At 48.6% G+C, this 16,164-nt stretch overlaps 7 protein-coding genes across 7 annotated transcripts; 5 read left to right on the forward strand and 2 right to left on the reverse strand.

Moving 5' to 3' along the window:
- The first annotated feature begins 222 nt into the window (after positions 1–222).
- On the forward strand, positions 223–1,868 carry BDV37DRAFT_266976 (SANT/Myb-like DNA-binding domain-containing protein). The gene is made up of 2 exons (XM_032083972.1): positions 223–1,179; positions 1,247–1,868. The coding sequence occupies exons 1-2, from the start codon at positions 301–303 to the stop codon at positions 1,376–1,378; spliced, it is 1,011 nt and encodes a 336-aa protein (XP_031934285.1). The 5' UTR covers positions 223–300; the 3' UTR covers positions 1,379–1,868.
- An 81-nt stretch (positions 1,869–1,949) lies between these two features.
- Positions 1,950–3,140, forward strand: cox5b (cytochrome c oxidase subunit IV; the record flags this gene model as incomplete). The annotated part of the gene is made up of 6 exons (XM_032085721.1): positions 1,950–2,040; positions 2,206–2,210; positions 2,450–2,606; positions 2,725–2,825; positions 2,897–2,987; positions 3,052–3,140. 6 exons carry the CDS (start codon positions 1,950–1,952, stop codon positions 3,138–3,140), a joined length of 534 nt encoding a protein of 177 aa, XP_031934286.1.
- A 794-nt stretch (positions 3,141–3,934) lies between these two features.
- Positions 3,935–5,801, reverse strand: BDV37DRAFT_289828 (purine-cytosine permease family protein; the record flags this gene model as incomplete). Its single annotated transcript, XM_032088557.1, has 6 exons — positions 3,935–4,018; positions 4,085–4,790; positions 4,854–4,967; positions 5,018–5,090; positions 5,144–5,297; positions 5,352–5,801. The coding sequence occupies 6 exons, from the start codon at positions 5,799–5,801 to the stop codon at positions 3,935–3,937; spliced, it is 1,581 nt and encodes a 526-aa protein (XP_031934287.1).
- A 1,202-nt stretch (positions 5,802–7,003) lies between these two features.
- On the reverse strand, positions 7,004–8,155 carry BDV37DRAFT_277274 (SANT/Myb-like DNA-binding domain-containing protein; the record flags this gene model as incomplete). The annotated part of the gene is made up of 6 exons (XM_032085722.1): positions 7,004–7,045; positions 7,097–7,180; positions 7,240–7,272; positions 7,334–7,381; positions 7,436–7,805; positions 8,151–8,155. 6 exons carry the CDS (start codon positions 8,153–8,155, stop codon positions 7,004–7,006), a joined length of 582 nt encoding a protein of 193 aa, XP_031934288.1.
- A 2,886-nt stretch (positions 8,156–11,041) lies between these two features.
- BDV37DRAFT_277275 (ER lumen protein-retaining receptor) lies at positions 11,042–11,876 on the forward strand (the record flags this gene model as incomplete). Its single annotated transcript, XM_032085723.1, has 2 exons — positions 11,042–11,179; positions 11,256–11,876. 2 exons carry the CDS (start codon positions 11,042–11,044, stop codon positions 11,874–11,876), a joined length of 759 nt encoding a protein of 252 aa, XP_031934289.1.
- A 478-nt stretch (positions 11,877–12,354) lies between these two features.
- On the forward strand, positions 12,355–13,470 carry BDV37DRAFT_277276 (uncharacterized protein; the record flags this gene model as incomplete). The annotated part of the gene is made up of 3 exons (XM_032085724.1): positions 12,355–12,441; positions 13,151–13,279; positions 13,453–13,470. The coding sequence occupies 3 exons, from the start codon at positions 12,355–12,357 to the stop codon at positions 13,468–13,470; spliced, it is 234 nt and encodes a 77-aa protein (XP_031934290.1).
- Positions 13,471–14,173: 703 nt separating this feature from the next.
- Positions 14,174–15,643, forward strand: BDV37DRAFT_85361 (uncharacterized protein). The gene is made up of 3 exons (XM_032091342.1): positions 14,174–15,311; positions 15,371–15,436; positions 15,502–15,643. Exons 1-2 carry the CDS (start codon positions 14,471–14,473, stop codon positions 15,391–15,393), a joined length of 864 nt encoding a protein of 287 aa, XP_031934291.1. The 5' UTR covers positions 14,174–14,470; the 3' UTR covers positions 15,394–15,436; positions 15,502–15,643.
- The last annotated feature ends 521 nt before the right edge of the window (positions 15,644–16,164 follow it).

A 16,164-nucleotide genomic window follows, 5' to 3' on the forward strand; every position in this document is an offset into this window, starting at 1 on the left:
GCTAGTACTTAGCAAAAGCATGAGGCTTGGGTACTTTTGAGCAAGGTCTTTTGTATACTGCATGGGGAGAGGGTGTGCTTTTTTGTTTTGGTCCCACGCCTCCAGAATCAGCCCACGGCATCCCCTTCAAATATCGGTCCCAGTCCCTTTGTCACTCTTTCGGCGAAGTGTCATCGATCCGCGTTGACACCTCCGCATCCCGCTTAGGCGTACTTCCTTTTTTTTCTTTTTTCTTTTTTTCTTTTATAAACCGTGATCAGATAGCCTGCCAGGGCTTTTATGCTCTAGCAGCGCTGATGTATGTCTGCGACGCTGGCGGATCCATATCGAGACTATGCCATTGATTACGCTCAACATGCCAGCTGCAAGCCCGAGGAACATACAAGCACGCTTGTTTACCACACGCATCAGCCACAACTGCAACATCAGAAGCCGCCAGAGTCTCCTTTCCAGCAAGGAAGTTCGCGCAGCACGGCATTTGAGCACCATCATGCAAACGCGACCGTTCTCCCAACGGCGAATCACCAACCGACAGTCCATGGACTCTCCCAACAAGTCGTTCTCACCCCGGCCCAAATGCTTTCACGGCAGCTGCCAGTACAATATACACCGACCAGCTTCGAAATCCCGTCATTACAGCGGAGTAAAAAGCGGCACCATTCCGAAACTGACGCAGAGGGCGATGACGCAAATCATGGGATCAGGCCACAGTTATCGATTCTCCCATCAGAATCATCTGCTGAACCGACGCACCACTCACCCGAGATGCTCTTCTCGGTTCACGGGGACGCTGGGCAACATCATCAGATGCAAGGCCACGACCTTGGATCGCAGGATTCGGTGGCCCTCCCACAGCATCACCACCACCATCGTCTCCCCCCACACGCGTCATTACGCGACCCCCAGCGCCATGGTATGAATATGGAATCATCCCCGTTTCCTTCTGGCCCGCCAAGTGTTGTGGGCCAGCCTGGGATGCCCGATCCAGCGCCCAGGCCACGGGGGCCCAAGCTCAAGTTTACGCCGGAAGAGGACGCTTTGCTGGTAGAACTGAAGGAGAACAAAAACCTAACATGGAAACAAATCGCCGATTTTTTCCCGGGTCGAACAAGTGGTACATTGCAAGTCCGGTACTGCACCAAGTTGAAGGCTAAGGATGTGGCATGGAGCGATGAAATGGTGCGCATTTCCAATCCCATATCCGTACTACACCAGTAGACAGGACACACTAACTTTTTGTGGACAGGTCCAACGGCTACAGCGTGCGATGCAGGAGTACGAGAACGATCGCTGGCGTATCATTGCGGGGAAAGTTGGCAATGGCTTCACACCAGCAGCTTGTCGAGAGAGGGCTTCTCAGCTGGAGAACCCTCCATGATAGTTACGAGTGGATGTGCTTGCCCTTTAGCGCCGGCGTACGCTCCCCTAATATCCACTTTGTTACGTCTTATTCATTACCCTTTTTCGTTTCTTGGTAGGCTGTAATGGGGAATTTGGATGGCCACGGTTTAGCTCTATACCAGACAACTCGGTGTAAGGTAGAGGGATATTGTATGTATCATATCCATTTAGCGATGCCCAACATGAATAGTAATTTCATTTGTTTTATCCAAGCTGCCACCCGGTGCTTCCGTCCGAGTACCAATGGGTCAAAATGTCATTGAGCTCCCTCTGCGTGAGAGAAGCACGAAGTAGTCTCTGGTGATAAACATCAGATGATGTAGATGCCAGAACCCTAAGCCCTATCAGGCGTCGAATCGGGCAAGTAGTGCCCAAGTGGTCAGTCCGGGCCGCCGTAGCAGCTCCGCAACCAATCAATCCGCACTGCTGACTATTCGCCCGACCACGGGCCGAAGCGGCTTCAAACTCACCTCAAACCTCCAAACTCCCTCTGCTCCAAACGTCCTCACCTCCCTCCTCCGCCGTTATAAGCCCAATTCACCAGGACAATGTTCCTCCAACGCACAGCCTTCGCCCTTGCGCGGCGCGCTCCCATCAGGGCCGTCGCTGCCCGCCCTTTCTCCTCCTCCGTCATCCGCTGTACGTGAGCCCAATGTCAAATTCAAGACCGCCTCTTGAGAGCCTTCGTCGCAGTCACCACCCTTCCTGTGACCCCATTGGGTCCTGGAAATGGGATTTGTCCACCGTCAAGGCAGTCTTATCGATGCAGTAGCTAACATTGAGTCTCTAACTGCAGCCAACAAGGCGAAGTACGCTGTTGAGAAGGATGGCAAGATCCTTTCTTTCGAAGGTTGGTTGCCAGACATGTTGTCATACGATCGGCAAATGCCCGTCTATAGCCGTTTTCCCAATCCGTGTGCTCTTGTAGTTACGGATTATGTCATTGGAGTGACCCTCCATTCGCAGACCAATCTTCTCTTCAACATCTTGATTCACCACCCACTACGCTTTGGCAAACAATGCTGACCGGTTCGTTTCCACAACAGAGATCAAGACCGAGGAGGACCTCGTCCCCCCCGGTGCTAAGGCCGGTTCCGTTCCCTCCGACCTCGAGCAGGCCACTGGTCTCGAGCGTCTTGAACTCGTCGGAAAGATGCAGGGCATTGACATCTTCGACATGAGGCCTCTCGATGCCTCCCGGAAGGGTACGCTCCCTTTTAATCCTACGAATTTTTCGGTGGTCTACACGCGTGTGCATTTAAATGGGACCACTGCGATGGTATACATGCAGACGAGCCATGACTGACACGCAATGTCTTACAGGAACTCTCGAGAACCCCATCATCGTCAACGGTGCTGGTGACGAGCAGTACGCTGGTTGCACTGGTTTCCCTGCTGACTCCCACACCGTCAACTGGCTGACCGTAAGTCTTTGTATTGCCATTGAGTGGCATGCACGGTATCCGCGCATGGAACGCTAATTGAATCGATTCAGGTCTCTCGTGACCGCCCCATCGAGCGCTGCGGCGAGTGCGGCAACGTCGTCAAGCTGAACTACATCGGACCCTTGGAGGACGCCCATGACCGTAAGTCTCCTATACTTGTTGAAGCTCTCTCCAATTTGCCCCCCTGCTCACTCAATCCTTCCAGACGATCACGGCCACGGCCACGGCCACCCCGCTCCCGAGGAGCCCAAGACTTTCGCCGACTACGTCAAGCCTGAGTACTGGTACCGGTAGATATTTGACACAATAATAGCGCAGTCATCTTTTCGCCTCGAGGTGAAAAGAATGGAGGATTTATGAAAAAGAGAGAAGGAGGTGGCTGTATCAATCCGGCATTTGTCTCTTGTAGAATAGTTGAGTTGAAAGAAGTGATTGGTGTCTAATTGATTATTGGTTTTTTTTTTCGCTCTTTTTTATCTACATTTTCTAACAGGGCTAGCTCGAAACTCTGCCCATGGTTTATCTGCGAACCAGACAAAGAGTATCAATGACATGACTCGAGATCGGGTGGCATGATGCGGTAAACCCGGGAAATTTACGTATCTCGGTCATCATTATCACGTGGCAATCATCCTTCCCGGCCAATGTCCATGATTGTAATATCCACTTACCCATGTCGTACCCGGAACTGGGATAATAAACATTTTTACTTGTCTCACATGTATGATTACACTACTGCTGCTAATATCAAGAATTGAGATTAAGGGAGTGAGAGACAGCCAACGGAAGTAGAGTATATGTCACAGATACAGTATATAGTTTTATATTGGAGGCTGATAGATGCCCAGAATGGAGATTGACTGGGAAAATAAATGATTGTGTGGTTTCCAAGGGAAATGAATGACATTATGCTCAGACTGTTGCTTTTGGTGAGATTAACTGGAGATGACGTTTTGGTCGTTTGATTCCTATTGGCTCAGGACGACGTTTATATGAAGCAGGGGGGCAGTGTATGTGTGTATACGCCCTTTAAGACACGAGTCGAAAGTAAGCGGTTGATTGGAGGTGTTCCGGATAAGCTTAGACAGTTACCGGCCCAACATGCGCAGCTCGACATACCGTAATGGCGGGTACACGAGCCCAGCCCAGGTGAATCCGACGTAGTTACCCATCTATCCACGATTAGATGTGTTCTTTGAGGTTGGCTAAGGTAGTGGGGAGAGCAATGCATCACTTACATCTGCGCCATATTCACCCACTAATCTGGAAAGAGGACCAATATACCAGACTTGCGCCATGCACAAGATTGCGCCGACCCAACCGACTACGAAGGCGACAAATGCGGCTATGCCCACAGGTAGCTTTGAGGGGTCATTCCACACACTCCAGTTATACCCAGTTCGAAATCGGAAAATGAACCGCTCTTCGAGAATGATAGCGATCCATATTGCGACCCAGTAGCCCATAAGAGCGAGGAAATTGGTGAAGATGTCGGAAAGGTTGCTACGACCAACTAAGGCGCAGACCGTGTAGATTATAACGCCGATAGTGTTCCATATAGCTCTCGGGACCTTCTCGGCGTATCGTCCAAGGACCTGGAAGTCGACACCGGCGGAGTAGGTCGGTGGGATGGTATTTGCAATAAGTCCTAGCGCAACAACCACAGAGCAGAACTTGCCGAACCCATGCAGAGGCCCGAATCCTTCGACGATAAGCGCTCCTGCACCCCTAGAGTATGCTGCGCCGTACTCTGGATGACTTGAAATACCAGAGGCAAGTCCGATACCGACAAGAAACGCCATAGTGAATGATACAATAAGGCCTACCAATGAAAGAGAGAAGAGTGTCACTCGGGAGGTTCTCTCAGGGTAATAGACGAAGAAGTCGCCCGCCAATGGGGCATAGGTAATCGCAGCACTGAGACAGATGGAGAAAAACGACAATCTAATGACACAAGATTGTATTAGCTATTGCCTCAGCAACATAGCAAAAGTCATGGAGGCGTACCGGTTCCCAGCAAGTGTGCGAGGATCTCCAGAAGAAGGCGTCGACAGATCAAACTTTGATGAAGACACAGCGTAGAGTATAGAGACTACGATAATCTGGGGAAGGAACGCGAAGCTTGACGCAGTCAGTACCCGACTAAACTTATTAAGGGCATTCACACGCACCGTTCGTAGTAATGGAAGACCTGATAGCCGAACGTGGCTATCACCCAACAACTGACTGCGATGATCACAATGCCTACCATTGGATCAGCACCTGTAATTCAAGTTCTCAACACCATGACAACCTACCAACAGCTACCGACATGTCCCCATTTGGTGACACGGCAGACAAGATCTGCCCGCATACTACGCAATCAATTAAGCAGTACCCAAGCATTTGGATCAGATTCAGAATGACGACAATCTTGCTCGGCCACCACCCCATCGTATAGCGTCCGAATGCCTGAATCATGTTAGCATACAGCAAAATAGTCGGATTAGCCTGTGAAAAGCCCACCATAGTCCGGACGCCGGAGACTGGCCCCCATGTAGCCATCCATGCGGCAACTAATGCGCCAACGAGAGCACCCAGAACCGCACAGAGTGCCGAATCCAGGAAGCTCAAGCCATATACAACGGGGCCCAGCATTCCTAGGGTGATGTTGTTGGCTGCCAAATTGATTGAGACCCAGAGCAAGAACGCTTGAAGGTACGAGACCCAAGTCAACCTTTTCATCCGTTCATGTTGCTGTACCCTTTCAATACCACGGGCTTCCAGGTTGTATTCAATCAGTTGGTTTTCAAACCTCTTGACATAGGCAGCAATGCGTGGCGATAAGAAAGGGCCGTCCGCCGCATCGCGACCCTCTCCATCATACTCTTGGGGCGGGTGATCAGTGAAGGCATTTTTTGACGGTTCCTTTTCGGATTTTACCCCTAGGGCAGGCAGAGGACGCTCTGAGGACATGCTGTTACTATCCAGTCAGTATCAACCCATGTAGAGCGTCGGAGTTAAGAAAGCGCGCATGAGTCCTTTCGCTGGAATTATCCAGATCAAGTTCAACCGTATATTCTCAGAACGACAACTGCCACCACATCGTCTGCGCCCACATTTTGAGGACAGCAAGCCAAGAGACACGCGAGTCATGGCCGGGCATATTGCAACAGATTTGTGTATGACAGCGTTGCCGAACACCGGTCTTCATGCAGGCGTATTACCTAGATACCTTGATCGACAGACAAAACCACGCTACTTGTCTTCATGATAGCCATCCCTTGCATAGAGATCCTGTGATAAGACGGGAGAGTTGTACTCGTAACAATTGCTTTTTGTTTCCTCCACCGACTTGGTTCAATCCGTTTGCAACTACGACTTGAAGACTCAGAAAGTTAGCCAATCGAATTCTCAATTGTATTCGACGGAAAGCTTTTCCTCGAAAAGGTGTAATGAGGTTCACCTGGGAAAGTATATAAAAGACCCTGTCGCGATACGGGGAAAGCTAGTCAGCGTTATGAATGCTTCGCGAACAAGACAACTGGAGTAAAGAAGTGGCAAAGGGGATGTCACTTTTTTTTATTTTCAGAAGGAGGAAAGATTTATCCCCACTTTCTTGCCGCGGGGAAGTCATTTCTTCGGTTCTCCGCTCCGATAGCGGATTCCGCCAATGATAAAGCTACACCCGTTGTTGACGTACCTTTGAATCATGGAGAATTCAACATACGTCCAATGACATAGGTACGGAACTTATGGAGCTGGGCGCATCAACTGGTTTATCGCCGACTACAGATGGGTTAGGCAGAATAACTACAGTCGACATTGGGAGAAGCACTGATGGGCCGGTCTATCTGCGCTTCTTCTTCAAGGCTTGGATATGACGCAGGTTCATCGCATTGGTTTAGAGGACTATCATGGAGTGTGAATCAATAGTTGTAAACGATAAGGGGGGTATACCAAATGTAAACGAAGAGAAGAGTAGAACTAAGCGAAAGGACAGTACGGCAAACTCCAAGCACTTCGCCAAGCATTGTGCAAATTGTTGTCAAATAAAAAAGAAGAAACAAAAGAACATGCATTGCTGTTGCGCGAATCCAGTTCCCCAGCAGCATGAACGAACGGTTCAGATATCCCATGCACTGATAATCATGTCTTCGTCAAATTCCGTCGAGCGTCTAGAGGTCCTTAAAGTGCTCTTTCGCATACTGTTCACATGCCTGTATCCATGTCAATAATTGGACTCGGTTGAGAATCTCTGGAGCTCTCACCTTGGCCGGTTTTCCAACTTTTTGTCCGATGACTTTCCATTTGCTCGCCTCATATTCCTTGATTGCCTCGCGGAGCGCCATGGACTGCATGCTGTCAGACGCAGTATGGTAATAGAGACCTTCCTCGAAGCGCTATAATTTACCTCGTCTTCATCAAATTCGGCATAGTGCATATCCTAATTAGGAATGTTAGCCACTGGAAAATGACACGATCCAGGAAAATGGCTGCCACGCTACCTTATACCAGTGCTTCTTAACACTCCCTTCAGTTCGAAAAGGGAATGTCTAAGCGTTTCGATTAGTAACGCATCCGTGGCCATGGATGGGACCCGACAGCACCTTAGCAATCTCACTCCAGCTGCGACCAGCATCGCGCATTGTCTTTAGCCGTTGCTCTTCCTCCGCAGTCCACGGAGTGTTGGTCCTTCCCTTTTTCTTGGGGGGAGCTTCTGGTGCTCCTGGCCCAGGTTCAAGTGTGGTCTCGGCCGCAGCGGCTGTAGTCCCAGATGCTGTCATGGTTGTCGCAGTGCTTACCTGGGGCGAAGCACGGCGCTTTTTGGGGTTGGGGGGAGAAAGCTGAGATTGGGGCATAGGAATGCCCTCGAATGAAGGCACTCTTTGAAATGGATTGACCTGCTGCGGAGCTAGCAGGTGCGATGGCGCGCTGGTCGATGGAGACGCCTTGACTCGTTTGGAGGTTGGAGGGGTTCTAGTTGAGTGTCAGGGAAAAAGCAGCAGAAGTTGAGATGGCGAATTGTGTTGAGGAACAGTGAACTGGGCCTCAGATGAAACAGTAATGACACAACATAAGTATATCAATCGAACGAGTAATAATCATCAACAAACGGGTAAACTCAAGGCCATTCAACTCTGCAAGTCACATGTAATGGACCGAAGAACGGAAAAAGTAAAAAAAAAAAAAAAGCACATGACACGAGGACTATATATACGGATGAAGAAGCCAAGGGCAGCTAAGTAGGGAAAGATCGTTGTTGCGCCGCACCACCGAAGCCTCTTTTTCCCTGAGAAGGGAAGGATGGGGAGGAACACTTACGACATGGTGGACGATGCGCAGTATTCCCAATCACGCTGCGTCGATTCATCTGTAAATACACATGCTTAAGAGATTAGCAATCCGCTACTCCAGAGTAGATTGGCCTGTCCAGTCCAGGGAAAGCAGCTCTTGGTTACACCGAAAAAACAATGACGATGACACGGGCGCATCCCTCGGTGTGGCAGTAGTGCTGCAGGATGTCAAGCACGTACGGCACGCACAGGAATGTGAAAGTGGCTGGGGGAGATTACGTGCATATGAATGCTCGGTGAGGTTGATGCTTGTACAGTATAGATGTGGGAGTTAATCGGAAAGAAAATGATCTGATATCAAACTCAACAGCGCGACCCGAAATGCAGCAAGTTGAGGGAGAAGGAAATCGGGGAAGTAGAATAACAACGAAGAAAAAAAACCAATAATAATATATAAACAGGCTTAGGCACAATCATTCGAAGACTTTTCTAGCATAGGAAGAGCTGGAGGTGGAGGAGTAGCAGTATGGGGATACAAAGGCTGGAAATAGTATGATAGAGGAGGAGTACTGGACGAGCGACGATAAGATGATCCGGTCAGAAGAAAAGAGTGGAGAGGAGCAATAGGCAGCATACGTACTGGTCAAAGTTCATGGCTGAGGAGGGACTCTTTTTCCTCAAGGGTTCGGGTCAAATCCAATAGAAGGAAACAAAGAGGTGAAGTTACATGGAATAGAGAAATAAATGATACACAAGTGAGAAAGAGAAGAGGTGAAGAGTGAGCTGAGAAGAAAATACTTTACTTGTACAGTAAGGTTCCTGTACAGTTACAGCTGAGGGGAAATCAAATTAATTCTGTACTAGAGAAAAGCACCCAATCCCGACGTCTCCGAGCTTTACTTGCTTTTTATAATAAATCATAATAATTATTCATTTATTTCTTTTTTCTTGCCTTTAACCCCTGTCTTTAATCCAGTCTGCAGGCAATCCCCAATAATAACATACCTCGACAAAAAAATAAAAATAAAAAAAAAGGCATTATAAAGAATCCTTCTATTGAGGTTCTATCCTAACGGTTTCCTTCAAACTAAAATTGTCAAGGGTACCAAAAACGGCGTATACACTAGACGCTTCAGTCTGCCAGATTCCTGTAGCATCAAATATACTGTAAACCTCCGGTCATTGTGCTATGGTCGAGACTTCATGACTTAGCTCAAATTACCAGCCACCAAAGCCCTCTATGTCAAACCCTAGGTCAAGGTGAATCTTCAGGTGACAAACTAGCGTTGTTGGACATCCAACAGGGTAATCTACAGGTATCAGTCTAGACAGAATTGTGTCAGTCCATAGAGCTTCATTTCATCACTTGTCTTTCTTTCCGGGCTAACCTGACAATGCTGCAGTTGTCCAGTTGGGGCCAAGCCGTCTGACATCGCCTGTCGTGAGGGGCTTTCTATCCAGTGTGCTCTGACCACCACCGACTACTACTAGGGCGACATTAATCCGTCTTACTTGGCAGACCAAAAAAACAAAAAAAAGGCAAATGAGTATGCTCATGGATAAGAATCAGGTTTGTTGTTTTTGAGTTTCTATCCTTTTTCGATCCTCATACTCGAAATTAACTATGGGAAGTGGGGTAACGCTCAACCATAAAATCAGTTAAGTATAGTTAATTGGTACCTGTGTGTCAACATGACATCTGCACCGTTAGATCGGTTCATAATGCAAGATTCTACTGTGTTTATCAACAATTTTATTCTCATTAGCATTTTTCTAAGTCCTCTTGTAAGAAATATTATATAAATAGAAGGTAGCCGTTGTTGTGTAGATATAGTCATAATCGGGTTCGTGCATGTATCATCTATATAAAGGGACGGAGTAGGGCAGAAGGGGCGCGTGATCCTGTTGGCATTAACTCGACTCAACTGATATCATTCCATAGCAAACTTCTCACGGGAGGAACAGATTTTGTTTATTGAGGATGCTTTCCAAATCCTCGGGTCTAACAACTCCTTCTATATACCCGTCCCTACGATCTCGAGTTAGTGGATAACGTAGTGATTTATCATATACAGCATAGGGGCAGTATACATATCCAGCATGCGATCAAAGGCCTTATTGACGTCATCACTGATAAGGATGGCTCACGTGATGTACACGCGGCCCCAGATCCGGTGGTGGACCCCAATGAGCTCAGCTCCCGTGCCTTCTGTGCTCTGAGATACTGAGATAAATGACACATCTGTAGGACAGAATCTCTCCGTGTCCTCTACGTGTTGACCGCCCTTTCTCCTGCCCTCTGCTCCCTTCTAGCACGGCTTCCCTTTGGCCACGTTGCCACTTTATTGGACTTTGGTTGTGGTCGCACATTCCAATCTGCGTTTACGAGGCAGCAATTGTACAACACGCGAAGCTTTCGAGTACTGTCCTGATAGCTTCGAGAAGGACGGGCGATCCCGAGGGAGTAGGTTTCTAAGTAGCACTCGGACTGTCTTGATGGCCATTGCTTGGATGGTGTCGTCATTCCTAACCTAGACATTGAACCCCTACTTACAAGCCATATACTTGAGACACCTTGCGTTGGTTGATTTGGATATCACAATACAATGGACCCAAAGTGGAACATTTTTCGCATATTGGGCGATCTCGCCCATATCTCTTCAAAATGCATCCTGCTGTGGGCCATCCATCGCAACAAGAGTGCGGAAGGTCTGTACGCTGCCCCTAGTTGTCGATAGGCATTATACTCACCTGCTACTTTTCATCGCAGGTGTTTCGCTTCTTACCCAGGTGCTATATATGGTAGTCTTTCTCAGTCGTTATCTCGAATTGTTCATAGGGAGAGGATGGGGGACCTTTTATCTCGTGTTTTTCAAGCTGTTTTACATCTTCTCTTCGGCATATATCATCTTTTTGATGATGAAGGTTTACCCCCGGACACGGGAAAGGGAGCGGGCATGGAAGCTGGCCTTAGGCTCTGCTGCGGCGTCTTTAGTGTTAGCACCGATCTTGATGCTAATATTCAGACATCCTTTGCCCCAGAGATGGTTCACGGAGGTGAGTTGACCTAGGGATATATCATTTGTTGGAGGCTAGACTAATGAAGTGGGGCCTGCGCCGTATTACTATATAGATTTGGTGGACATTTTCGATCGTCCTGGAATCCGTTTGCGTGCTCCCCCAATTACTGCTCCTACGCCAGACCACTGTCCCTACTGTCATCGACTCCTATTATCTCCTTACATTAGGCTCCTACCGGGCATTCTACATTCTGAACTGGCTGTATAGAGGATTTGCCTCACATTACTGGGATCCCATTTCAGATATTTTTGGCATCGTCCAGACCGCGTTCTACATCGACTTCGCTTGGGTCTACTATACACGACAGCGTGTAAAACTCCGCAACGGTGGCGTTGTAGACTCTGAGGATTTCCGGAACAGCTGGCTGGTCAACAAAGTGTTGAGTTTCAGGCAGCGACGGAGCGTCGATGAAGAACAGCACCTCCAGGATGAAGGAGCAGAAGCTGGACATGGAGCTGAGGGTGAGCGGCCGAGAAACAACCGCTGGGGTGCTCGAGGGATATCCATCTCAGCAGATGACACATTGAACGAGAGTCCCCACGCCAAACCCAGCAGCACAGGTGACGACCGGCTGGAGGGATTCCTGGAGGACGAAGAAGACGGTTGGGAAGAGCACGCGAACCAGCAAACACAGCACAAGCATTCTCCTGATGCGACGGACAATCAGAAGTGATCTACTGATTGATGATGGAGGGAGGAATTTTGCTTATAGAAGGCTTTCGTTGCGGGTTTTGACATGTGCGTTGGGATTTCTGGATTTATTTTGGGGGCTTGTGTCATCATGATTCCTACTCTTACAATCAAGTGAAACGACAATGAATTTTTGAAGCAGTAGCGATCGGCTAACATTCGATGTGAAACTGAAATTGGAATGACGGATACTATTTTTGGAATGGAATCAGCCCTGTCAGGGCCTTAGGGACCCTGATTTGATATCATTTTCAACGATAATCTGCATGGTCTGGGAGGGGATGATGACGGGAGGGGCGAAGTTGAAGAGAGAGCTCGATAATTGGAGAGTTTTGAAGGAAACTAAAATAAGAAATAGTAATAGCAAATAAGAACATCACCTAAAGTAAGTCTATCCGTCCTTGAAAAATCATTAATGAACAGCGAACGTGGAACCGTTGTTTCAAGAAATGCTCTGAGCCATGGCTGCGCCATTTCATAGCCACGGACCCCATGTCAAGGCCGTTGAGATTACATCCATGTTCGGTAAACAAAGGGAAGGGGGCCAAGTCGAAGTTAGAAGGGCAAAACTGCCTGATCAGCGGTTCGGAAGTCGGCTTTGGGGGTGGTAAATAGGTTCGCGAATCCCTGTTCCATACTATTGTTTAGTAAGGAAAGTACCGAGGGCAGCGTGCAAGCCGCAAACTGGTAACCTATCCTATGTTAATTTGAAATTCTTTTACATTAGCCCTTCCCTTTCCCGTTTTAGCCCCAATCCTGTGACATCACGTGCCCGCCCCGTCCCGTCACCCATGGAGATGCATCATTGCATATGTCCTTCGTCTGGATGGATGGAGAAAATTACACGACCATCAGCCTCCATATGCTGTGCTTGGGGGCCGGAGGAGAGAAGGAGGGGAAGAAACGCTGTGTGGTTCTTCATGATCATGGCGAGAAATTTTTCCCGTGATTGATCTGTTTAAGCGCTTGTGCCATCCCGACTCCCGAGATCCACCGCTGACGGTCTGGAAATGAGGGCTCAAAGCCAATCTCTCATCTCATCTGGCGCCTAACCATTTGATATCGTCGGAGACACGTGGCGCTGGTTGGATCATTTGGATGCACACCACCGGCAGGATTCTTGAGGATTACTACCTTATGCCTGAGAGTCTGGACAACAGAGTAACTTTGCTAGACATATTTCCTGAAAGAGTTGAACTGTCATCGTGGTGGTCAGAGCAATATCCCCAGTCCTGTCAATCCGCTAACTTTGACTAGTTCGTTCCTAATCCACCGGGGATTTGCAGCCGCAGCAACGAAGCAGCGCTTAATGACCCGCTTTGGTTCTTCCGGAGCAGCCCATCCATAAGCTTGGTCCGTTCTGTTGATGGAACTGGACCCTATGGGGTTATTCGGGCCTTAGTCGATGGAGCAAATGTTTCTATGTGTCTTGTGCCCTCCCCATTTCCATAGACTCCCTCGTTCCGGACTTTTTCCAGGTAAGGAATCCTGGTTGATGACCCTATTATTATTGGGGCTACACACTAGTAGCTTATCTATCAACTACTCCGGCCCTTTAGGCCTCCCCACTCGTGTAGTGACTAGAAGTCATAGAAGGGCGTTCGCTTGCATTGTGTCCAGGATATTTGTTTTTGATGATTTTTTATTTGTCAATGTATTGTTATTTTTTTTATTTTTATTTTTATTTTTTTTTAAATTTGATTTGATTTGATATCTTTCTTTTTTTTAATTTTTCTTTTGTTCTTTCCAAATGACCCTCCCTTTCAATTGAACCTGGCAAAGTCTGTTTATTATTACTAGTATTTGCTTGTGAGATCCAGCGCTAATTTCCCCCCGACCGTCCTTCTAATTCTAGGATACGGCGGGCCGCTAAGCACCGATCCCAGTCCTTTGCCATGATGTCCAACCCATGGTTTCCACCCCTGGAGATCCAGAGCACTGGGACTATGATCGCAGGTGCTGCCTTGCCATCGAACAGCCATGTGGGCCTTTGAAATGCAAAGTCTGCGCCCCCGAAAGTTTGGGGGCTGGAATTCTTCTCCCCATGTTATGTCAAAGGATGAGCCATGGCTTTTTTTTAAGACGCCAATGTTTTCTATCGGGATAAGTTGGCGCTTAAATGCGGGCTCATCGTCAAGTTTACACCTCTGGTTAAGAGCAACTTAGTGCGGCACAGCGTGGTGGGCGGTCTCTACACATCTCTTAGAGCTCTCTAGACCTGTTGACAGGGAAGAAAAAGTGTTCAAGAATTCTAGCCTGCCTCGCAAGGCAGCCCCCTCCTCTCGTTGTGCTGTTCCAAGGATATGAACTTGCATAACATTACCGTTATCACTTTGTTTCTTTTATCTATTTAATACAGCAGTCTCTCCTCAGCCGGGGTTTCAGTGTTGCGAAGGACGTTCACTTTCATTGGCTTTCCCAAAAAGCACTACTGCTTATATACTACCACCTCTGGCCCCAATAAATACATTGATTTCATTCTTTGCCGCTGTGGTTGTTGCTTCCTCTGTCGTTGTCTCATCAAACGTTTGATCCTCCCGCCGCTACATATTGCTGGTCCTCCTATCGGCTTGCTCCATGTTCCCTCGGACTCCAGGCGACTATACCGGGCCAACGCCGTATGGACCAGCTGGTCCTCACCCCGAAGAAGGAATGGATAACTTCTATGAGACGTATCAAGCTCCATGGCCCGGAGTTGAAGCTGTACGTGCGAACTTGATGCCCACGCAGAGACGTCATATACTGACAAGCTCCGGTACTCCACAGTCCCCCTATGGAGGCGTCCACCACCCTTACAATACCACGGCAGCCTTTCCGTCCCATGCCATTTTAACGCCAATTAGTCTTCCTGACAGCTCTTTTGCCCATGCCCGACCTGACTCGGTTCTCAGCCATCATTCGCAAGAATATGCGTACTGCATGGCTGAATCTGTCCCCTCACATGGACTGGGAATCACCGCGCCCTTTCCAAGTGACTTCCCGCGAACTGTAACCGCTGGTCTAGGCCCTGTTCCCGACCCGGATTATGTCTTCAGTGGAGCCGCCCTGTCACCTCCACCACCTCCCGTTAAGCGGACCCGGCGAAGTCCTAAACCAACGGTGGCAGCTCGCGAAGGACCAGTCACCATCCTACCTCATCCGGAAGGTCTTCAACGACTAGAGCAGGAACGCCGGCGCGAGCAAGTCGACCCTCAGTCACACCAACGACCTCGAGCCCCCGGCCGAGGGCGACGAGACCCGCAAGCCGAAGAAGAAGATGCATTTGTTGAACGATTGCGGGAACAGAACCTGGCGTGGAAGCACATCCGGGAGATGTTTCGGGAGAAGTTCAACAAGGACGCATCGGAGGCCCGCCTACAGATGCGGATGCTGCGCAGGCGCAAGGACCGCTCGGCTCGGTGGGAAGAGAGCGATGTGAGTACGTACATCGCACCCACCTCCTCATCTTTGCCCACTGCTAATAACCAGGTCGTCTAGGTTCGATTGCTCATAAGGGCTAGAGATTACTGGGAGAGGGAAAAGTATAATTTAATAGCACAAAAGGTGAGGTCTCCTACGCCGACAGTGAGTGGCATTGGTAACCTGCCTGCTAACCATCAAGGCATTAGATGCATGAGCTAGGGGCGAAGAGATCTTACACCGCACAACAATGCGAAGCACAACTACGGTATCTAGATTCACGTCGTGAGGGTGACCCCTCACTGACACGAATAGTGGATGCGCGAAGACGAGCTACGATGAAATCCCCTCGAGGAATTGTCCGCGTGACGAGTGCCTAGTCGTTCTCCACGTCCTCTTTCACCTATTGTTGCGTTCTTTCTCTCTACGATGGCCCTTTTTTCTTAGATCCTATTCACCCCTGACCAGCGTGGGTTTACTAGCAAGGACGGAGTTTTGATAACGAGATTAATGCATGACCAGCTAGCGTTTGTTTGATGCCCTCTGTTTCATTCCTTTATTATCATTATTATTATTATGATTATCTCCCCCTTCAAATCGTTGACCTGTTAGTCCCGACATCTTGTCTCAGATACCGGAGATATACCCTGATTGAACCACCGAATGAAAAGTATCACTATTCCAAAAATCTCCAGGAAGCTAAAACGCCGAAGTTCCCCAGTAATCTGGGAATCGTAATCAAAGAACGGTCCCACCATGACAAAGAGAAGTCAACCGCTCCAGAAACCAGGATTTCAAATTAGCAAAAAAAAAAAAAAACGTTACACTTCGCCTGCACAGCTCCAGTCCGTTCATCCGCAGGGACAAACAGC

Source organism: Aspergillus pseudonomiae (genome assembly GCF_009193645.1).
Source record: "Aspergillus pseudonomiae strain CBS 119388 unplaced genomic scaffold BDV37scaffold_203, whole genome shotgun sequence".
Taxonomy (NCBI): domain Eukaryota; kingdom Fungi; phylum Ascomycota; class Eurotiomycetes; order Eurotiales; family Aspergillaceae; genus Aspergillus; species Aspergillus pseudonomiae.

What these genes read in the sequence shown, in the direction of transcription:
- BDV37DRAFT_85361 (XM_032091342.1), top strand. Translation starts at nt 14,471, where the DNA reads ATGTTCCCTCGGACTCCAGGCGACTATACCGGGCCAACGCCGTATGGA. An exon ending in GTGGGAAGAGAGCGATGTGA is followed by an intron (nt 15,312 to 15,370) that starts GTACGTACATCG and finishes CAGGTCGTCTAG; the next exon opens with GTTCGATTGCTCATAAGGGC.
- BDV37DRAFT_266976 (XM_032083972.1), top strand. Translation starts at nt 301, where the DNA reads ATGTCTGCGACGCTGGCGGATCCATATCGAGACTATGCCATTGATTAC. An exon ending in TGGCATGGAGCGATGAAATG is followed by an intron (nt 1,180 to 1,246) that starts GTGCGCATTTCC and finishes TTTTGTGGACAG; the next exon opens with GTCCAACGGCTACAGCGTGC.